This window comes from Plasmodium falciparum (assembly GCF_000002765.6).
Source record: "Plasmodium falciparum 3D7 genome assembly, chromosome: 5".
NCBI lineage: Eukaryota > Apicomplexa > Aconoidasida > Haemosporida > Plasmodiidae > Plasmodium > Plasmodium falciparum.
Window position 1 is genome coordinate 971018 of NC_004326.2, and position 25483 is coordinate 996500.

General features: G+C 16.5%; 6 protein-coding genes across 6 annotated transcripts; 3 read left to right on the plus strand and 3 right to left on the minus strand.

Annotated features, from left to right (window-relative positions):
• Positions 1-2500: 2500 nt before the first annotated feature.
• On the plus strand, positions 2501-4859 carry PF3D7_0523400 (DnaJ protein, putative; the record flags this gene model as incomplete). Its single annotated transcript, XM_024473437.1, has 4 exons — positions 2501-2509; positions 2928-2976; positions 3107-4616; positions 4826-4859. 4 exons carry the CDS (start codon positions 2501-2503, stop codon positions 4857-4859), a joined length of 1602 nt encoding a protein of 533 aa, XP_024328903.1.
• An 813-nt stretch (positions 4860-5672) lies between these two features.
• PF3D7_0523500 (dynein light chain Tctex-type, putative) lies at positions 5673-6798 on the minus strand (the record flags this gene model as incomplete). The annotated part of the gene is made up of 6 exons (XM_024473438.1): positions 5673-5755; positions 5909-5983; positions 6214-6292; positions 6449-6483; positions 6603-6654; positions 6781-6798. The coding sequence occupies 6 exons, from the start codon at positions 6796-6798 to the stop codon at positions 5673-5675; spliced, it is 342 nt and encodes a 113-aa protein (XP_024328947.1).
• An 849-nt stretch (positions 6799-7647) lies between these two features.
• On the plus strand, positions 7648-8853 carry PF3D7_0523600 (conserved protein, unknown function; the record flags this gene model as incomplete). The annotated part of the gene is made up of 5 exons (XM_001351756.1): positions 7648-7799; positions 8009-8137; positions 8304-8430; positions 8543-8581; positions 8677-8853. The coding sequence occupies 5 exons, from the start codon at positions 7648-7650 to the stop codon at positions 8851-8853; spliced, it is 624 nt and encodes a 207-aa protein (XP_001351792.1).
• An 883-nt stretch (positions 8854-9736) lies between these two features.
• Positions 9737-14337, minus strand: PF3D7_0523700 (conserved Plasmodium membrane protein, unknown function; the record flags this gene model as incomplete). Its single annotated transcript, XM_024473439.1, has 2 exons — positions 9737-13919; positions 14114-14337. 2 exons carry the CDS (start codon positions 14335-14337, stop codon positions 9737-9739), a joined length of 4407 nt encoding a protein of 1468 aa, XP_024328904.1.
• Positions 14338-18987: 4650 nt separating this feature from the next.
• Positions 18988-21042, plus strand: PF3D7_0523800 (divalent metal transporter, putative; the record flags this gene model as incomplete). Its single annotated transcript, XM_001351758.1, has 1 exon — positions 18988-21042. The coding sequence occupies one exon, from the start codon at positions 18988-18990 to the stop codon at positions 21040-21042; it is 2055 nt and encodes a 684-aa protein (XP_001351794.1).
• A 1373-nt stretch (positions 21043-22415) lies between these two features.
• On the minus strand, positions 22416-23590 carry PF3D7_0523900 (MerC domain-containing protein, putative; the record flags this gene model as incomplete). Its single annotated transcript, XM_002808666.2, has 3 exons — positions 22416-22868; positions 23057-23198; positions 23574-23590. The coding sequence occupies 3 exons, from the start codon at positions 23588-23590 to the stop codon at positions 22416-22418; spliced, it is 612 nt and encodes a 203-aa protein (XP_002808712.2).
• Positions 23591-25483: the final 1893 nt, after the last annotated feature.

The window sequence follows — 25483 nt, forward strand, 5'->3', positions numbered from 1 at the left end:
AAAATATATAAAACGTATTAATGTTATATGTATTTATAGAAATAATATAATTTTGATGTATTCCAAACATTTATAAATTTTGTATTATAAAATAGTTACATATAAAAAAATGTAAATTTATTAAAACAATTTAATACTTTTAAAAAATAAAATATATACAAAAAAAAAATAATAAAATGATAAATAAAAAATAAAGTAAATACTATATTGTATAAATTTTAAAATTAAAAAAAAATAAAATATATATATATATATATATATATATATATATATTATATACACATATTCAATATTATATTTTTATATTTGTATTTTACATTCTTCTGTATGCGTGTTTACATATATATGGATAATAAACTAAAATATATAATTAAATATATTCTTTTATATATTTCATTTTTTATTAAAATATACATATTATATATATATTTTTTTAATTTTTTGTATTACTATTAGTTATAATTAACATTTCATAAAATACATTTAATATATCATTAAAATAAAATATATAATTAAATATTAAAAAATATATTATTCTCCTTTAACAATATGATACGCTATAAATAATTCAAACGAATTTTTGTTCTTTCTGAATTAAGTGTATTTATATTGTATATTGTAAAAAAAACAAAAATATATTCATAAACTCTGTTCTAATAAATATATAAATATATATATATTATAATATATTTAAAATTAGAATGAAATGAATGTAAAAAAGAAAAAAAAGAGTAAATTATGTCCTACAAATTTATATGCGCACATTATGATTTTATTTGTACACCAAATAAAAAAGTATTTATATAATAATTTGAGAGATATACCTATTTTTATTATTATTTTTTTTTAAATATATGAATATATAATAAAACAACATATGTGTTATTACACTTTTCTTTATTTTCTACTTATAATAATATCCTAAATTCACAAATGAGCAATAAAATAATATATGGAAAGATTACAATATGTAGAAAAATATAAGAATAAATATATCATTCTTATTATAATTTTTATTTTTTTTTTCTTAAATGTATTCGAAAAATTTATGTTTATAATATAATAAAGAAAAAAAATATATAGAAAATCTACTATCCTGTAAATGTGTAAAGAAGAAGAAGAAAAAAAAACATTTATATAATCACCCTTATATCGTAATATTTTTAAAAAATTCTTAATTTTAACAATAACATCTTTTTTCAATAAATAAGTGGACTCAAATTCAATTATAATTTGTTCTATATACTTTAAGAAGAAGGAGAAATAAACAAATAAATAATAATTTTAATATAAAAAAAAAAAAAAAGAAAAAAGAAAAAAAAGGTAAAACAAAAATAAAGTAGACCATTTGCTATTTTGATTAAATATAAAATGAACTTATATTTTTTATAGATAATATTCATTATATAATTCAATCTTTATAATATATACATATTTATATATATATATAATTTTTTAGATTAATATATTAAATACTTTTATTAGTAAATTTTTTTTTTTTTTTTTATATTTGAAAAATAAAAATATAATTATTTTTATACGTTTAATTTTTTTTTTTTTTTAAATGAATATATATAAAATAACATGTATATATAAATATTTTTACTTATTACATATATACATAATATATATAATATATATAGATATATATATATATATATATATATATATATTTTTACTGTAAATAAAACGGCTATTGCCATTGTTTTTTGTTATTATTATTTTTTTTTTTCTTTTTCTTAATATATATACATTTATAAATATTTATTAAAAATTAATTACAGTTTTATATTATATATATATATATATATATAATATATATATTTTTTTTTACATAAGAATTTAATTTTTTAACAATTGTATATATATTAAAAAAGGAACATTGTATAATATAAATATTACGCATATATAATTATATTAATTTGAATTTTATTATTCTTACTTTTATTCATTTATTAATTTTATTCATTTATATTTCATTTTATTATAATTTTTTTTTTTTTTTTTTTTTTTTTTTGTTCTGTAATAAGCTGCTGTGTATAAAAAATATATATAAATATTATATTTATTTATATATATTTTTATAAATAATAAAAAAAGGGGAAAAATATTTTTAATCTCATTTTTTTTTTTTTTTTTTTTTTTAAAACAAAATAAATAAATATTATTATATATCTTTATGAAATTATTTCTCATATTAAATGAATAACTTCAGAAAAAGAAATGGTAAACATTATTAAAAAAAGATAAAAAGAAAAAAAGAAACATGGAAAATAAAAGTAAATAAATATTATTATATATATATATATATATATATATATTATTTATGAAAATATAAATACCAAAAAAAACGTATGTGTTCGTGTCATTATATAAGTTAAAACATAATATACATAAAATTTTCCTCTTAATGAGAATTATAAAAATATGAGAAAATAATTTTTTTTTAATTTTTTTACACTTTATTGTAGATGCAAATAAGTTTTATAAATTTAAAGAAATGGATGAGGTAAGTTTATATAAATATATATGTAAAAATTTTTCAATGTAATATATTCTATATATATATATTAGTTAATCTCCAACGTGTATAAAGATACTATGTATATATATATATATATATATTTATATATATTTACTACATTTATTATATACACATATGTTCAAAAGTGTCATAAGAAAATGATGAAATAATAATATCGTTATATTTTAATACACACATGATTATAGAAATATACTTATAATTTACTGATAAATATAAAAAAAAAATAATTATGTTTATCTGTACATATATTTATAAAGATAAAACTGATGAGTCTTTTATAAAGTTATTCAACTATTGTCCCATTAAATATATATCTATATATATGAAACTTATACATATATGTATATATATATATATAAATTTTTTTTTTTTTTTTTTTTAGCCTAAGAATGTAAGTAATAGTAGTAATTTTGGAGGGGAGGCTTCATACGGTATATAAGATAAAAAAAAATTTAAGCAAAAGGAATTATGACTATTATGAATATGTATATATATATATATATATATATATATATATATATATTATTTATAAATATATGTATATTTTTTTTTTTTTTTTAGATAATAATCAAATAGTTCCAAAATATAATAATAATTATGAAACCGAAAAAGAAGAAAAGAATTTAATCAGCAATATATTTTCAACGAGAAGACCAAAACATGCAGGAGCAGGTTTAGTGTCCGGAATAAAATCTGTTACTAAGGGAATAATAGTTGGAACTAGCTTTTTATTTATATCTCCATATTTATGTGCAAAGGCTGAAGGTATTAACGGTTTTTTTAAAGGTATGTTTTTTGGACTTTTAAGTGCTATAATAATTCCAGTAGTTTCATTAGGTGTAGCTAGCTATCAAATAGGTAGAGGAATTATGAACACACCTGAATCAATTACTCAGAAAGCCTTGGGAAAAATATGGGATGATGAAAAAAGAGAATGGTATGATTTTTATTATAATTTGGATGAGGAAGCAAATGAATTATTAAATATTACTGATGATAATAAGAATAATAAATATGATAGAAAAAAAGATACAAATAATGATGAATATTATAATAAGAATGGAAATATAAAAGTAAAAAATGATGAATTTTATAGAATATTAAAAGTTCCAACAGATGCCAGTCAAAATGAAATTAAAAGACAATATTATAAATTAGCTAAAGAATTTCATCCAGATAAATGTTCTGATTTAAAAGCAAAAGAACAATTTCAAAAAATTGGAGAAGCTTATCAAGTTTTAGGAGATGTAGAAAGAAGAAGAAGATATGATAAAGAAGGGAAAAACGCTATAAACAATATGCAATTTATTGATTCCACATTCTTTTTTACTTTATTATTTGGTAGTGAAAAATTAGATCCATATATTGGAAAATTAAGAATGGTTATGTATGTAGAATATGAACAATTATATAAAGATGAAGATGTACAACGTCTTATTATAAAAGAACAAAATAAAAGAGAAGTTCAATTAGCTTTACATTTAAGAGATATGATAAATAATTATATATTTGGAGATCCAGATGATTATATAATTAAATTTTCTCAACAAATTAAAGAATTATGTCAAACATCATTTGGTCATATAATATTAGAAAATGTAGCATGGTCATATGAAAACTGTGCTAACCAATTTTTAGGTGAAAAATATAGTCTTTTTGGTATAAGTGGAAAATATTATAAAATGCAACAAAAAAAAAGAGTTATAGGAACTGGTTTTAAATTTGTAAAAACCTTAATAAAAACCAGTTCATTAGCTAACCAAATTAGAAAAAAAGAAGATGATGATGATATATCGTATGAAAAAACTGCAAAAGTTAATAAAAAAATTGAGGATTCCCTACCTACTATTGTAGAAACGATGTTAAATATTTGTTTAATCGATATTGATCAAACCATAAAGGGAGTTTGTAAAAAGGTTTTTACTGATATGGGAGTGGATGAAAATATGAGAAAAACAAGAGCTGAAACTCTTATCATTCTAGCTAAAATTATGAAAAAAATAATTTACGATTTTAAAAAAAATACGGAAATTATGGATACCAAGAAATTGTTTGAAGACGCCTGCATGAGGTACAATATTAGAAAAATAAGAAATTTTTAAAAATGCTTGAAACTATATATATATAAAGAAATATATATATATATATATATATATATGGGTATATATATTTATTTGTAAGTATGAATGTCATGTTTTATTTTTATCACTGAAAAATTAATAACAATATAATTTCATTACTTTTTCATTTTTTTTTTTTTTTTTTTTCTAATTTTTTCAGGGCTTGCCAAAAACAAGATGACGATTATATATGAATTTCATATTATATTCATATATATAATTTTTAGTAATTTTCCATTTTTTTGTGTCCTTAATATATATATATATATTATGTTGAAGTTTTAAAACAAATATGTACACATAATATAGGAAAGTATCAAAAAGATTTTTAATAGTCATTAAAATGTTTAAAATAATTTTTTTTTTAAAGTGTTTGAATTAAAAAAAAAATATATATATATATATTACTTAGAACATACACATATAAAAATATATAATATATATTTTACAGTATATATATGTTTTTTTTTTTTTTTTTTTTTTTTTTTCTTTTGAAACTAAAAATTGTAAAATTTATAAAAATACTACATTTTTTTAATTTTATGTACATCTGTAATGTGTGTACATATATGTATATATTTATGAGAATACATAAAAATTAGTTAATAAAAGGGAAAAATTAGTCTTACGATGCAGGATAAAAATATAGTTGCAATGTATATATATATATATATATATATATTATTTGTTTATTTATTAATTATTGTTATTTTTTATCTATTTATTTATTTAATATTATTATTATTGTTTTTTTTTTTTTTTTTTTTTTTTTTTCTCATTTGTAGAATAAATATATTAATAACATAAACATTTATTGAACATTTTTTTTTATTATTTTGAATTTATATATAAAATTATATTTTAACATTTTAATTAGGTTTCTTTTAAATAAAACGTTGATGTGATGAAACATATAGATAAATATGTACATATATATATATATATATGTTCTACAATAATATTTGTTTTTAATTTCGCTATTTATGGTATATTGATTTTTTTTGTTTTTATATTTCGAGTGTATAAATGTTAACATAACAAATCATATTACAGTCTTTCATATTATTAGGCCAACATATTTGAAAACATCCTGGAAAATACAAAACGAGAATTAAGAAGATTAAAAATGGTACATGATATATATATATATATATATGTGTATAATTTTTTTTTTTTTTTTTAGTTTATTATGAAAAAATATGAAAAATAAAAATAAAATATGTTCAATTAAAAAATATATAACTGTCTGCCTGGTCCCAATAAGTTGAATAATGGATAGACGTTTCTTTGTTGGTATTTTTTAAAATATAACAACTTACTTAAAAAAAATAATAATAATATGATTTATAAATTATTAAAAAAAAAAATATACATATATATATATATATATATATATATATATATATATATATATAGGCAATAATAAAGATATTATAAGACAAAAATATATTCTTATGTCATAATTATTTATGAATAAATTAAAATAGAACATTTTTGTATCTATAACTAAAGGATTAATAATAAATTTTTTAAATAATTATTTAATACTGATATATTTGAATGGGAGCATTTTTGAGTAGAGGTAACTCATACACATTTCACATATATCATTAGACCACTGGTTAATCTAGAATTAAAATGTAATGTATATAAAAATATTTACACCATAAAATTTTATAGGATTTATAATCCTTTTATATTTTGTAAAATTATATATATATATATATATATATATATATATATATATATATATTTTTATTTATTATTATTTTTTTTAATTTACTTCATTATTGGAGTAACTTTTATTTCTTAAAATTTCTTTATTATTTTTTAATTAAAAAAAATAAAAGTAAAAAAGTATATATTAATATTATTTTCTTTTTCTTTTTTTTTTTTTTTACTATATTTAATTAATTTTGCATATTTTTTAATATTACCATCTATTATTGAATAAATCCTTTCTATAAATTCATGTTCATTCGATATTACCTGAACACAAAAGAAAAAATTGGATATGTAAAAATTAAAATATATAATATAAAAGATAAAACATATAAATATGTATTTTATAATTAATTAGGATATATATATATACACATTATATATAAGAATAACATGTTCACCATCCTTCATTTTGATAATAGATATATTTTTAAGTTTAGAAAAAAAAAGAAAAAAAGAATAAAATAAAATAAAGTCTAAAAAATGTCATTATATAATTATAAATCAAGTTCATATGGCCTTATATAATATTAAAAAGAGAAAATTACTTCCTCTTTTAATTATAAAAAATTGTTTTTTTATAATTATTTTCTTAGTATAATTACATTATAATTGTAGAAATTTTTTGTAAGACATTTAATAGTAATACTACTTTATCAAGCTTTTTTCATATATATATATATATATATATATATATATATATATATATACACATATATTTGTATATATATATTATACATATATATATTTATATAATAATTTATTATTATTTTTTTTTTTTTTTTTTTTTTTTTTCATTTTTTTTTTTTCTTTCAAATTAGTAAATATTAAATGTATACACATAAATAATTACCTTTTGTATATTTGAATATATATACTATATATATAGTTTAATATTTAAAAATATTTTAAAAACTGCATTATAAAATAAATAAAATTTAATTTAATATATATAAATATATATTATATGTATTAAACTATTAATAAATATTTTTCTTTTTGGTTTTATGTATTAAATGTTTCTCTAAAGAATTTTTTTTTTCTTTTTCTTTTTCTTTTTCTAATTTTATAATAATTTCCGTTAAATAATATTCATAGTATTATATATATATATTTAATTATATATATATATTTTTGGTTTTACCTTATTTTCCTCCCCCCTTTTTTGTCATATAATAAATTAAAATTCTTTATATATATAAGTATATATATTTCTTTCCTTTTTTTTTAATTATGTATAAAATAGTTGAGTGAAATACAATGACAGCAAAATCACCTTGTTTGGATATATTACCATTTATATTTCGGGAAGAACAAATAAGTAATAGAATACAAACATTTCCAACAGAGACTATGAAAAAGGCATATCTAGAATTAAAAGGCTACTTTGAACAATATAAAATATATGCTGAGTAATATATAAGAAAACATTTAAAATAAATTATTCTAAATAAAACAAACCTTATTGGAATTGTACATATAAATGTGTTTATATATATATATATTAATATATGACAAAAACAAAATATATTTAATTTATTTCATATAAATAACCATTTTTGCCACAATAAAATATCATACATTCTTGTAAGCATATAATTTATCTTAATTTTGTTTTTAGAAAATTAATTAATTTTAGCGGTTCTATGAATGATGAAAATCAAAGGAAAGAAAAATTGATCATTAAATTAAGATGCGAATACTATGCTGTGATATTCTCACAAGCATCCAAACTTTTACACGAATATATGTAATATTAAAAAGATAAAAAAATAATAATAATAATTTATATATATATATATATATAATGTCATCTGTAACAAAGGGGAAAAAGAAAAATTAGACATTTAATATATATTACTAATTACACATATGTTCATATTTATATATTTTATTCTCACTTATTACATTTGCAGAAATTTTAGAAACAGGCTTATTTTAGAATTAGCTATAAATGTGAACGGGCTTATTAATTCCATACACCCTAATATAATACAACGATTGAATGAAGACGAACAGAAGGAGTTACAGAAATATTGTGAAGTATGAATGAAAATATTTTGTAATATATATATATATATATTAATATTATTTAATATAATATATATATTCTTATTTATTTATTTATTATCATTATTTTTTTTTTCATATATAGAATATAAGGAGTGAAAGAACCCGATCAAAATTGCAAAATGTTAAAACAAAAAATTTTTACCTTTTTAAAAAACATCATATATAATATATATATATATACATATATATTTTTTTAATTTTTTACCCTTTTAATAGAAATTCACTGTCTGTTTTTTAAACGATTTAATTATAGAAGATTTAAATTATGAAGGAGTACAGAAAGACATGAAAGGAAGGAACGTTTTTTATTCAGCAGGTTTGAAGGTAAGTGTGTTTGAAGACAAAGCTTTAGACTTGCAAAAATGCGAATGGGCTAAAATTTTAAGAGATTAATCTTAGTTGAAATATAGAATTTATAATAAAAGTTATAAGATCATTATCAAATAATTATAAAAATATTTAGATATCATATTTTTTTTTGAATAATAAAATAATTGCTAAAAAAAATATTTTATTACTTAATTCATTCTTTTCTTTTTTTTTTTTTTTTTTTTTTTTTTTTTGGTATTTCATTTTTCATCATTTGAATATATATATATATATATATATATATATATGTTATATGTCTATTTTATTAATTATATAAAAATAATAAATAAATAATTAAAAATGATGTATAGAAATAAATATTAGTAATATATAAATATATTTATATATATATATATATATATATATATATATGTATATTTTTTTTTTTTAGTGTTTATATAAAGTATGAACATAATAATGTCACATACATATATTTAATATATTCGTTTTTTTTCATTTTTTCTGTTAATAAAAATTTTAACACTGTATATAACTCTTTAAAAATTATTAAAATTGGAAAAAAAAAAGACAATAATTTTTTGGTATGGATGACAAAAAAAAAATATATACATATGTATATAATATTATAATAAACAAAACAAAGCATACACAAAAAAAAAAAAAAAAAAAAAATTAAATGTCCCATATGTAGAGAATATTATTTGCTTTAAAAATTTTTAAGAATCCCACAAAACATACATTTAATGCATATTATAGAAATATTCACAATAAAATAAAAGTAATGTAAAAAGAAGAAAACATAAAGCATACACATAAAAAAATAATATATATGGGAAATTAAATGAATTTTTCTTTAATAACCAATTCGTGACATATATATATATATATATATTTATATTTATATATTTATATATGTGTGTGTATAATATATATGAATTAATAAAATTCATTCATTATGATAGTAATTATAAATAATATTCTTACAAAGTTTATTATCATATAAAGGTAAATGAACTATTTTATAATATTTACTTAATAATATATGTTTAAAAATATAATAAGATTTATAATTATAAACATATTTAAAACTATTCGGATTATTATTTTTAATTAATGTGTACTGTTTTGTGAAATGACTAACTCCATCAATTTCAAATATAGTATTTGTATTTTCATCATAAATATCAACTACAAATTTTAAATCCTTTTTATTAATTATAAATTCATTTTTTAATTTTACTTGATTATACCCTTTATTATGTTTCTTATCTATAATATTTTTTATATATTCATATAATTTCATATGCGATTTTGAACTTTCTGTATTTTTAAACATCACCATGATATGTTCCTCAATAGTTTTTATTGCATTATGGATATTTTCATTGAATATTTTTTGAAAACATAAATTTTTTTTATGTTTTAAAAATAGAATAATATTTTTATCCATTCTATGTTCATTCAGACTGATATTCCCCTTTTGTAATAAAATGAAAATATCGAAATTTTCTTTTTCTATATTATTTTTATTATTAATATTATTTATATATGCTTTTAGATGTTCTTTATATTTTCTATCATCTGATATTTTCTGCATACATACATTTAAGTTTTCACAATATTCATTTTGATTTAGTTTAATATCTATCTTCTTATTTTCACTACCATCCTTATACTCATTTATATTTTTTCTTTTCATTATATTTTCAACACTTTGTTCAAACGTATTTTCATTTACAAATGAATTTGAATTATATTTATTTAATATATTAGGACAGGGAATATTATTATTACCTGACTCGGTCAGGTTGGATAGAAAATTTTCCAAATAAAAAAACTCATTTTTGGCTAGTTCCTCAATTCTTAAAAATTTTTTTGTCAATGCTCTATTATAGACAAGATTTAAATGGCCATAATGTTTTATGAATAAATATACTGTATAAAATTTCATGAAAATATCCTGATTAGAATTTTTTAAAATTGAGTTATGTATGTTTCTTATATTTGTACTATATAAAGTATAAAAATAATTTGTTATAATGTTAATAGCAATATATATATAATATTGTGTGTAATTAAAATATATTTTTTCAATTTTTTTATCAATTATATTTTCATTTAAGTTGTAATTATATTTTATATTCATATTATGTAATATATTTGTGATTATTATAGACATGCTGTATATACATGTTAGTATATCATAATGATCATCATAAACAATATTATCTATTTGTACATTTAAATTGCACATAAAATAATTTATAAAAAGTTTTAAAATTAAGCGTAATTGATTTAATGTAATATTGTTATACAATGTTATAGGCAATAACACTTTTTTTAGCAAACGGAATATATTATTTTTCGATTTGAAATTATTAATTTGGTTTTTATATATAATATACAAATAATTATAATTTGTTAAGGTCAACAGGGGTATATATCCAATATTTGTATGTGAAGCTGTCCAATTATAAATTGATAATATCCTTTCGTTTATTTTATCAATGTATTTAAAAAAGGAGTCGTCAAAACCAGAACATGCTTTCGAATTACATTTATGTATTTCAAAAAAAAATCGATATAATTTATAAAAACATAACGAAGAATTGATAATAATGGATTCATTAATTATATTACTTTTATTTAATGAATAATTAATATTACTTAAACAAACTAAATGATCATAATAGTTTTTTTGTAAAGTTATATCCACATTTTTATGCATATTCATTGGCTTCTTATCAAAAACTAATAAAGAGTTAATTTGCTTTTCTAATATGGGAATGATAATATTTATCATATGAATTTTTGTTTGTTCTTTTATATAATAATTATTCATATGACATAAATTGTATAAATATATGGATAGATACTGTAAGTTTAAATTTGAAATATATTTAGAATAGTTGATATTTTTCCATACGCTTTCATTTTCCTTTTCTAATTTTATTATTAAATTATTGATGATCATATGTGTTAACTTTTTTAATATATTCTTAATTATGTTCATCTTGGGGTTATTTAATATATGAGGAATTAAAAGAGGAGTGGTAGATTTATTAATAAAGAAAACATTGTTTGTTATATTCATTTTTTCAGTTGATATAAAATTTACGTCATCGTGTTGTTTTAGATTATTATGAAGATACATTTCATTATTTATTTCTAAAGGTGTATACGATTTATCATTATTATAATTCTTATGTAATTCTTCAGTTGTGTATTCACCAGAATTATACCCATTTAATTTAATATCTAAATAATTGTTATTCTTTAAATATAAGTCTTCATTTTCGAAATCATTATTTTCATGTACACTATCTTCAATATATTTAGAAACATCTTGATGGTCTAACAAAAAATCATTTTTAAAAATTTCATCATAATGATTTCTATTATTATTATTAATATTATTATTATTCCTCATATTTGTGTTTCCTTTTTTGGTATCATGAAAATCAAATGAATGATCTGAACATAATGAGTTCTTATTTTCATTTTTGTCATTGTTTAAAAGAATAAAGTTTTGCAATATCTGTATACTTTTAAGAATTATAGAATAATGATGATAATTATATTTTTCTATATGAAAAATAGTTAGAAGTAATGTATTTTTTAAAAAATTATCATAATCAAATAAAAAGCATTCATCTTTTTTTATTTTTATTTTATAATTTATATTTTCTGGATAATATTGACTTAATTTTTTAATTGGATAATATATACTCATGGATTGTATTAAATTACATATATCCTTTTCGTTTAATTTTTTATAAATATATTTTCTATTTTTATAAATTATATGATATAATAGATCGATGTATATATTATTAATTTTCAATTTTGACATACTCCATAAGAAAACAAAAAATTCTTGAAATATTTTTGTATTTTTACTTTTATGTAACTGGTTGTATTTATCCTTACCATATGGATTATGGTTCTTCTTATTATTATGTTCAATAATATCATCAGTATTATGTTCAATATTATGTTCAATATTATGTTCAATATTACCATCAGTATTATCATCAATATTATCATTAACATTATTTTTCAAATCATTCGTATTTTTTGTTGTGCTATTTATTTCCTTTAGTTTGTATTCGTCATATATGGATAAATTCCCTTCATAAAAATAATCGAGACAATAGTTACAATTATAATTAAAGTTAAACGATTTGATCACATGTATACACATGCATCTACTAAGTAGAAGAAACATAAGGTTTAATATATCTTTTTGTAAATATATTTTCTTTACTTCATCGAATAAATAATATTTATAGACATAATTATAATAGTTTATAGTAAAATCGATAGAATAAAAATTAAAAAGTAATGAATAAGCATATATGATATTTGAAATAGATTGTGAAGAAAGGTGTTTATACATATTATTTATATGTTTTATATATAATAAGTATGTACTGATATTATAATATTTTATATTGATTAGAGAAAACAACAAATTGGATAAATGTCTATATGTTAATTTTTTAATAAAATGATTTTTATTTATTTTATCTAATACATATTGTAATATATCATTTTTATAATCTAAAGCAAAACTATTAATAACAGAATAATTGTCAACATTTATATTTTTCTTGTTAATTCTTTTAATATTATCATAAGTATATTGTAAATTATACTCATTAAATTTTTTATTTAAATGTATATCATTTCTTTCTTTGTTTTTTTTTTCTGTTGTATGTAGATTTTCATATATTCGATAATAATCATTAATTTCATAAACATTTGAAATATTAATTAAATGTTCACTGCTTATATTGCTTATATGGTTATTTATAAAAAGATTATGATTTATAATATTATATTTATATTTCTTAATTAATTTATAAATTTTATAAATACATACGACATAATTTAAGGGAACTAATATATCTTTATTATAAAAAATATATTTATACACTTCATTTATATTCTGCATATTATTAACTTTTTTAGTAATAATTACATTCAAATCATGAAAGTTTATATTTTTTTCAACCTTGTTTTTATCTTGGTTATTTCTGCATTGTAGCATGTACAATTCATTTTTATTTTTCGAGAATTTCTTTTTTGGCCAGCTGTTGGTTTTAAGCAACCCATTTAAAGCAAATCTGTAATGTATATATATATATATATATATATATATATATAAATAAATAAAGTAATCATATAAATGTGTATATACATATATATATATATATATATATATATATACTTGGTAGTTTTATATAATTCTTATAAATATTTCTATACATCAATTTACATAATATTTTTTTTATGTTGTATATTTTTTATATCGACTAACTTGGCATTGTTGTCCGAATTTTTTAATTGGATAAATTTTCCATTAATCTCATTTTTGTTTTTTTTTTTACTTTTCGGATAAACCAAATACTCATCTTTTATAGCACTCTCTTTATTTGTTGAACAGAAATTTATCTTGATTATTTTTTCATTTTTCAAATTTTTTGTTTGTTTTGTTTTGAGGCTTATAATTTTGTTTGAATTGTATAACATCCTCGATAACATTTTGGCTTCTAATATTATACAAAATGGTAAGGAAAAGGAAATTTTTTTTTTTTTTTTTTTTTTTTTTTTACCTTAATTTAATTTTTCTATTTTCTTTCATTTTGTTACATAATAAGGAATATTAAATGTGTGAGGTGATGTAAGAATATATCATTTATTCATGAGAGAGAAAATAAATAAATAAATAAATATATATATATATATATATATATATATATATATAGATATATAATTATAATTACAAAACAACAGGAAAGGATATGCACAATATAATATATGTCAAATGAAAATTATAGTTATAAATTAAATATGATAATATAATTTAATATAAAGATATATTTTTTGGTTTTTTTTTTATATGGTTAAATATATATAATATATATAAATATATACTAATTTGTCAGTAAACATTTTTGAAATAAAAATATGGATTCTAACTACTATAATTTTATTGGTGACATTACAAAGAAAAAAAAATATATATATATATAATATATATATTATATTACTTAATATATTTTCGTTAATATTAAATTTTTTGAATATTCCTTATTATCCAATAAAAAAAAATTAATAAACTCTACAAGAATATGACCCATTATTATTGTTTTAAAATATAATATATAGTTATTTAAATATAAGATAAAAAAATAAATAAATAGTAAGAGATGGTGCGTTTCCTTTTTTTTTTTTTTTTTTTTTTTTTTTTTTTTCTTGTATACAATAGTCTGATATTTATATTATTGTTATATCTATTATATAATAATTAATTATATAAAAAAGTATATATTATTATTTATTTTTTAATAATAAGTGTTGTCTTTAAAATAATATAAAATGTTTACAAGGAAGATAAGAAAATTTGAATTATATTTTATAATATATTTGAAAAGTAACGAATTTGAGGTGATTGAATTTTTTTATTTTTGATAAAAAAAAGGAACATAATTTGATAAATGAAGAGGATGTTTTCTATATTACCTCATATATATAAATATATAAATATATATATATATATGTATACATTTGTATGCATTTATAGCTGTGTGTGTTCATGCATTTCAAATTTTTTATATTTTCAACTTTTATATTATTACATTTAAAAAAATGAACATTTATATTTATATATAGTATGTATGTAATAACGGCGTATATAATATATTTGTAGTTAGCTTAATTTAATATTTTAAATGATGTATGATAAATAAGTAAAAAAAAAAAATAGTATATTGTAAAATATAATACAAATATATTATGTATTATATATTATTTATACATTATTGTTCACATGTCATATTGCATTTCTTACATATTCTAAAAAATATTATATATATATATATATTATATATTTTACATGTGAGTTTTTTTTTTTTTTTTTTTTTTTTTTTTTAATAATGATTCGTATACTTCTTTTTATGTTTTAACATAGTATATATAATATATATTATATATATGTATTCGTTATATCAAAAAAAATAAAATAATTTTTAAAATTATGTTATATATATATATATATACATATATATAATTCATTTGTCAGTAATTTAAAATGTTTTATATCTTTGTAACGAAGAATAATTTCCAGAAAAAAAAATGTATAACAATATTATATAAATATATAAATATATATATAAAATAATTAGTAAAAATATTATATGTATATTTATATATATTTTTCTCCATTTATTCTTTTTTTTAAATCATTCTTGTCCAAGAATCATTTGAATATATAAATGTGTATTCATTATGCTATAAATAATTTATGGACAACATCTTAAATGTATCTATTAAACATAAATAGAAAAAAAATATACAATTATATACTCACATATATATATATATATATATGTACATATTTTATTTAATTTTTTTTTTATTATTTTTTATATTATTGTTTCATATTATACGCAAAAAAAAAGAAAAGAAATATATTATTTTATATTCATAATTTTAAGGCAATTATATATTATCTTTATATATATATATACATATATATATATAGATATTTATTTATTTATTTATTTTAAAATAAAAGAATAACTTAATTTTATTGTATTCTTATTAATATAAATAAACTATATTCCTTATATATTAAAATTAATAATAGGAATGTTATAATAATATTATTATTATACATTATAAGAATTCAGTATGTATTATAATTAAAAATATGAAAATTTTATTTTGCATTTCATTATTTTCTTTTATATAGAGGTTTTGTTTACATGAAATTATTGAAAACTAATAATTAAATATTTATTAGTATAATTAAATTTAAAAAATAAAAATAAAGAAAATAATGAAAAAAAAGGAAAAGTGAAAAGGAAAAAAAAAAAAATAAAAGAAAAAAGAAAAGAAAAGAAAAGAAAAAGAAAGAAAAGAAAGAAAGAAAAAAAAAGAAAATAAATGAAAATAAAAAAAAAATAATAAAAGAAAAAAGAAAAGAAAAGAAAAAATAAAGGAAAAAAAGAAAAGAAAAAAGAACAAAACAAAAAGAACAAAAACATTTTTGTTGGGTATTAAAAATATTTCATATATAATTATATATTATGTATATTCCAATTATATATATATAATAATTATATATATAGTTTTATTTAGTATATATAATTTATATTATATTAAATTTATTTTTTTAATAAAATAAAAAAAAATATATACATATATACATAAATGATAACATACATATAATTTATTATATATTCCTTTCATTGAATATGCATTAAATATATTATTTATATTAAATTTTTTATTGAATGTATATATATATATATATATATATATATTATATTAAATAATATATATATATATATATATATTATATTAAATAATATATATATATATATATATTAAACATTTTTATTCTTTAAGTATATTTTATATTCAGACTTATATATTTTTATATTAATAATATTATTTATTATATATATTATTTGGTACTTTATTTATATATTATATGCATAATATTAATATATAATAATATAAATAATATATTTCAAGAAATTCTACTATATTATTAATAATAAAAACGACCAATAGATTGAATGTATGCAAAATAAAAATACGAATATAAATAGTTACAACAAAAATTATAAATCTTTATTTTATTCTTTTTTTCTTGGTATTATATATATATTATATATATATGTAATATTATATTATATTATATATATTTTTTATTTATATTTTAAAAATATTTCTTTATTTTTTTTATTTTTTATGTAGAAATTTTGAACCATTATATATTTATATGATGGACCTTTTTTTATTTTATTTTGTATAATAATTGAATTCGTTTTCCTCTTTAAATATGTATTTATAATATATATTCTTTTTTTTGATAAATAAACAATATATATGTTTAATTTTTTTTCTTTGAAATAAACTTAAAAATGAAGTTTATTTATAGTAGTAACATATATATATATGTAATATTTTGAATTTTATTTTATTTCATTTTATTCTTTCTTTCTTTATTTTTTTTTAGCAATTTAAGTTTTAATTTTTTTATTTTCATAGTGTATAGTTTTTAAAAAATTATATTTTAGTTTTATTCTATCTTGTTGGTTTACAACATTAGGCTTTATTATATATATTATATATATATATATATATGTTTACATATATATGTAAGAATTAGAAATTTATATTATATATATTTGAATAACACTGTATGTATAGAATGTATAATATATAATATATAAATTATATATGTATATCCCATTTTATATACTTTTATATATGACGTCTATTATATATATATATATATATATATATATATATATATATATAGTATAATAAGAATTTAAAAAAATTATTCTTGTTATTTATTTAATTATTTTTTATGTATGTGTACATTATTTTTTGTTTAGTGCTGATGATTAATAAAACCCGACAAAATAATTATATATATATATATATATATAGTATTTTGTAATGTTTTAAAATGATAAAAAAAAAATATAAATATATATAATATATATAATATATATTTAAATTTAACATTCATATATATATATATATATATATATATATATATATATATGTATATCTTTTATGTGTAATTATTTATTACAACATCCAAATAAATTGAAATTTTATAATGTTATGAAAATGGTTTATCCAGAGGGTGTATATATTTAATATATATAACTATTCATAATATATTAAAAACATTTATATATGTATATAGAGATAGGGGGAATGCGTAATATAATAAAAACATATGTATATAATAAATATAATTATGATATATTATGTATTTAAATATGTAGGTATATACGGACATCATAAGGAGTTGAATTAAAAAAATATAAAATTTGGCTTCTTCATGTTTCCTTATTAATTTTTTTTTTTTTTTTTTTTTTCACCCTATCTTTATACCTTATCTATCTATTTTTTTTTTTTTTTTTTTTCATTTTCCAGATTTAAACATACATAAAAATGTATAAATAAATGTATCCACATATATATATATATATATATATATATATATATATAGGATATACCTTACGTAAATGTGTCAGGAGGAATATTTTTTTTACATATTCTTTAATTTTTTAATTCTTTAATTTTTTAATTTTTTTTAATATATATTCTTTAATATATATATATATATATATATATTAAAATATATTCATAATATTATAAATGGAAAAGGATTTTACTGAGAGGAGCACTAAAGGCCAAAGGAAGTTGGCTAACGGGGTGGTAGAAAATATAGAATCAAAATTGAAGAACCATTTGGATAACAACAACGTAATTAATAAAAGTGTGAATTATGAAGATGTGATGTGTTCTAATGTAAAATTGTCAGTACATGATGATGAGTATGATATAAAGAATATAAAAAAGGATGTATGTAATTTGAGCAAATTAAGTGAAGAAAGATTGAGTAATAATATCTCGTTAAAAGATAATAATAAAGTTGTAAAAAATCCAGAAATAGACACTAAAACAGCTAGGCAACAATATAAGAAAAGATTAAATTCTACACAATCAACTATGAATATTGAAGGAAATATTAATAATGAAAAGGATGACATTATTGAAGATTACGATGATGGATTAATACGAAATATGGATTATGAAATGTCCATTGTGAAAAATAAAAGAAACAACAACAACAATAACAATAACAATAACAATAACAACAACAATAACAACAACAACAACAACAACAACAATAATAATAATAATAATAATAATAATAGTAATAATGTGGATAATAGAAAAAGAAATAAAAATGAAGAATGTTATGATGAATCGTATTGCATATCGGACAATTTAGATGAAATAACTTCATATAGAAATAAATTAAGTTTATATAATAAATTAAGAATGTGTTTTAATTATTTTGGTCCAGGTTGGATTGTGGCAATTGCATATTTAGATCCTGGAAATCTGTGTAGTAATTTAAATGTTGGTTTAATAAGATCACCAGATCCTACTTTAGAAAAAGATTATTCTGGTTATTATTTATTATGGATTATGGTATATGGACATATGTTAGGTTTTATATTTCAAGTGTTATCTATGAGACTTGGACATGTGACTGGACTTGATTTAGCTTCTTTGTGTTCAAAAGAATTTGATAGAACAACGTCTACTATTATTTATGTATTAGTTCAAATAGCTATTTGGGGTGCTCATATTCAAGCAATCATAGGTACATTTATAGCGTTGAATTTAATATTTGGTATATCAGTAAAAGTAGCCATATTTTACACTTTATTTGAGGCTATAATATATAGTTTTTTAGAAAACAAAAGTTTGGGTTTATTAGAGAATGTGTTAAGTTTTCTTGTTGGTATTTTAGCTGTTTCTTTTTTTGTTAATGTTTTTATGACACCAATAAATTTTAAAGAGTTAGCTATTAGTATACTTTATCCTCGTATACCAAAAGGTAAAGAAATTGATGCTTTAGCATTATTAGGTAGTATTATATCAGCCCATATCTTTTATTTACATACTAATTTGACAGCCAAAAAAAAGTCAGTAATTTGTAATGATTTAAGTTTAAGAAGATATAATACTCTAGGTACGATCGAATCAGGAGGTTCCCTTTTTTTATCATGCCTAACAAATTGTATTATTGTATTGACATTTGCTGAAGTTAATTTAAAATCTTTTGAAAGAAGAGATCAATATAATTTATTTACAGCATATGAAGTAATGAGAAAATCATTTGGAAAAATATCTATGTATATATGGTCCTTTGGATTATTAAGTAGTGGAAACAATTCTAGTTTTATGTGTGAATATGCTTCAAAATCTGTTGTAGAAGGATTTTTAAATAAAAAAATTAATACATTTGTAAGAGTATTTACCTTCAGATTAATGTTATTTTCATTATTATATATGTTTCTCACATTAAATAAATATACACTTGACCAATTAACAAATTTTATAAATGTTATACAAGTACTTTTATTACCTATGGCTACTATACCTTTATACAGATTTAGTATTCATGAAAATGTATTGGGAGAATTTCGCCTAAAAAAGTTCCCCAAATTTGCAGTCTTTCTTATAATTATTGCTATAATTATTTCTAATGTACTCTTAACCTTTCTTGATTTTGTACATAAAGAAACCAGTTTAATTACCATATTTTTTCTAGTTATTTTTTCATTTCTTTATTTTGGTTTTATTATATATTTCTTTAATATACCAATTAAAAAAAATTATATTCAACGAAATTAATGTTTTCTTTTTTGCATTTTCCTTTTTTTTTTTTTTTTTTTTTTTTTTTTCACAAATATAGTAATTATTTTTTATATGTGAATTATATATGATTTATTTTATACTATTTCCCTTTTATTTCTTTCACAACCATCTTATTATATATAAACCTCAAAGTTGTATAGCAATACTAGTTTTATGTTAAATTTTACTTTTTTGTATTACATTAATGTGAATACCTTTTTTATATATAGTATTAAAAAAAAAAAAGAAAAGATGCTACCACCAATATAATAATAAATGAAGTAATATATATATTTGTTTCATTATATCTATTTTTTTCTTTTTCTTTTTTTTTTTTTTTTCCATAGTACAAAATATTAAAATAATACAAATTTTTTTTATACGAGTTAGTAAATATAAAAGTGGATTATATATATTATATGTTTATAATATTATATATACATATAACATATTATGAATAATAAAACTACCAATTGTGTATTTAATTTATTATGAAATATTATATTGTTTTATTATTACCATTCAAAAGGTAAATGAATGAACACAATATATATGTAACATTTACATAACATTATAAGAATATGTCAAAAAAAAAAAAAAGATAAAAAAAAAGATAAAAAAAAAAAAAAAAAAAAATGAAAAATAAAAATAAAAATAAAAATAGTTTAAAAAAAAAGAAAAAAAAAAAAAAAAAAATTGGCTCAATAAATATATAAATGAATAAAATAATAATAAAAAAAAGTTATAATAAAAGGAAAGTGTAAAATAAATTAATATAACCCTTTTTGTTTGATCTTGAATTATATTATGCAAATGATTTTTTCAATTTTAATAATCATTTATTATATATTGATCATTTTTATTACCAATATATATTTTATGTATAAATAATCTGATTAAAAGATAATATCATTTAAAAAATATATAACCTAAAAATATAAAAAATATGATAATGAAATAATATATATATATATATATATTATATTATATATGTACATTACAATATTTAATAACTATGAAAAAAATATAGGAATTTATGGATTATTTTTATAAATAAAAACACTATTATATAAAAGTACAATGATAGAAAAATTGTAAATGTCTTACTTAAATTTTTAATTATAAATAAAGCATACTTAAAATTGATAATTCAATAATTATTACTTAACTTTTTTTCTATATTTTCCTGTACAAAAATGTTCGTTCTTATTTTAAATATAAATTAATAAAAGTGAAGGAATGGATATACAATATATGTAATAAAGTATATAACAACAGCATTTTTTTTTTTTTTTTTTTTTAAATAACATTCTTATGTTACATTTTATCATATATTTTTTTTTCATTTCTTTATACATATTTTCTTATTTTTATAAGAAGCTTACTAATTCTCTTTCATTTTTATCATAGTTCATATAATATTTATTCCCATTATTTGATGATGCTGAAATCGTACGATTATGATGATCATGATGATCTTCATTACAGGCATGTTCACTAGAATGGTGATTGGTAAAAGACGAATTATTTGCGTTTTTCCCGAATCTTTTTATTGAACAACAGTGATCTAAATTTCTTTTCTTTATCATTTTCTGTGATGTATAATTATTACTTAATAATAAGATTATAGATAAAATTGATATAAATACATGGTATTTTTCTAAAAGTTCGTTACATTTGGGACCTATATTAAAATGCCCATGTGAAATTACAAATAATATAACACTAAATATACCCCATGTGAGTAATAAGACATTGTTTAATTGAATAAAATTAAAAAGGATACAAAGTGAACATATTGGAGTCATAATATATAAAGCTAGCTAAAAATTTTAAAAAAAAAAAAAAAAAAAAAAAAAAAAAAAAAAATATAGGTATATCAAATGTATAAATATATATATTTTGGCTGTTTGTTCATAACTTTTTTATTTTTCTTATTATATATATATATATATATATATATATGTATGCATTTCTTTTTAATAAACTATTTTAAAAAATTTTTCTTTACTATATCAGATATTTCATGAAGATGTGCTAGTTTTGAATTGAAAATGTTAAAAACGGATAATGTAAACATAACAATAGGAATTATAATACAATCAAGCAAGCAAATGATACTTGCAATAGATGATATTCTATTCAAACTTATACTGAAAATAAATAAAAAAAATAAATATATATATAGTTATATAAAATATAATAATGAAGACATTTACAATATATAGATATATATAAACACATGTATATAATATTAAGATGGTTTTAAATATATATATATATATTTTATTATAAGCAGCTTCCAACAATATACACACACATCAAACAAAAAAAAAAAACGAAGAAAAAATTAATAAATAAAATATATAATGCACATAAAAAATAAAATAAATCATAAAATTAAATAATTTATTATATTATATAATTATATATTATCGCAAATATATTAATATATATGAACAACTTCGTCTTTATAAAATAATTCTTTCCTATTATACAATAAAGTTTACTATTTTTTTTTAATTTACTTTCTAATTTTAATCATATTGAAAAAGTGGAAAAAAGTACATCATACGGGAATTGTGTGGTTTATAATCTTATAATTCTTTTGTTTTTATTTATAAATGAATAATATAAGAATATTTATAAGAACAAAATAAAATATGCTAATGATAAATCAAATATTATATATATATATATATATATATATTTTTTTTTTATGCAAAATAAAATGAATAAATATATAAATAAAATATGTATGCGAAAAAAATTAAAATGAGTTAACTTCACAATATATTCAAATACAAAATTTATAGTCTAAAAATATTATACAAAAATATAAAAAAAAAAAAAGAAAAGAAAATATCATTTCATATATATATTTATATATTTATATATGCATAAGATATTAGATATGGCAAAATTATATATAAAAAATATATATAATATTATAATTAAATAAACAGTATGCAACGCATGCGTTGTTATATATAAAATAATTTTTGTATATGAAAATATACTTTATCGTTTGTGTTATCTTTATATTTTTTAATTTATTTATTTTATTTTATTATTATTGTTATATTCTTTTTGAGTTTCTGTTTCCTTCACTTTTTTTTATAATTTATACATATATGTGTATGGGTTTGCAAATGATGGTTTTCTTAATTTTAATGTTATAATAAATAAGCTTTATCAAAGTATTTAAATTGATGCCATTGTATATAATAATTAATTTTTATTTAATTAAAATATAATTATATAAAAATATAATACACACATAAAATATATTATATATATATACATTTACTTTTGACGTATTAGAATACTGATATTTTCATTTTACATAATAACGTTAATATATATATATATATTAATTAATATAAAACATATAAATAACTATTAATAAAAAATACAAATAAGATAAAAATATATACATATAAATTATATATATATATATATATATATATTTTATATATATTCTTTTTTTCTTTGGGAAACTATTATCGTACTACTTTTTTTTTGATACTTATTTTTCTCAATTTAATGAAAAAAAAAAAAAAAAAAAAATGCACTTATTATATAGACCTATGAAAAGTTTAATCTTCTAACAAGGTTTTAAACAGATTCATAATTTCTACATATTTGTAAAATTTAATTATAAATATTTATATATATATTATATTATATTAAAATAATAAATTATTATTCAAATCTTTGCGTTAAATAAAATACAAATGTACATAAATAATAAATATACATATATATTATATATATATAACAATTTCTACATAACAAAAAAAATGAGTACATGAAAATATTCTTAAGAAAAAATAGTCATATTTAAAAAAAAAAAAAAAAAAAATAATATATAAATATATACAAATAACATTTATTAATTACACAATTTTCTTTTTTTGAAAAAAAAAAAAAAAAATTATTTAAAAAAATTATATAAAAAATAATTATTATATAATATAAAAATATATTATATTGTTATAAAAATATATATTTTTTTAAATATATTTTCATATTATTTTATCAAAATTGTAGCTTCAATTTTATAAGGAAATGAGAAAAAAAAGAAAAAAAAAATACCTTTCTATGCTATTTAATATTTATTTATATTAACAATTAAATATTTTATATTTATTCATAGGAAATATGTATTTTTTGTCCTAATATGAAAAATATTATAATTAAACTTATTTAAGTTACATATTAAATATATATATATATATTCCTGGAAGTAGGTCAATTTTCTACCTATAATTATTTTTCCTTTTCTTTTTTTTTTTTTTAATTATTTAATACACTTTAACATATTGTCCATAAAGGTATTACAAATGTAAATTAAAAATATATATACAAATAAATATAACAAATTTATAAACGATAAAAAATATATATAGTGATATATAAAAATATGTTTATATTA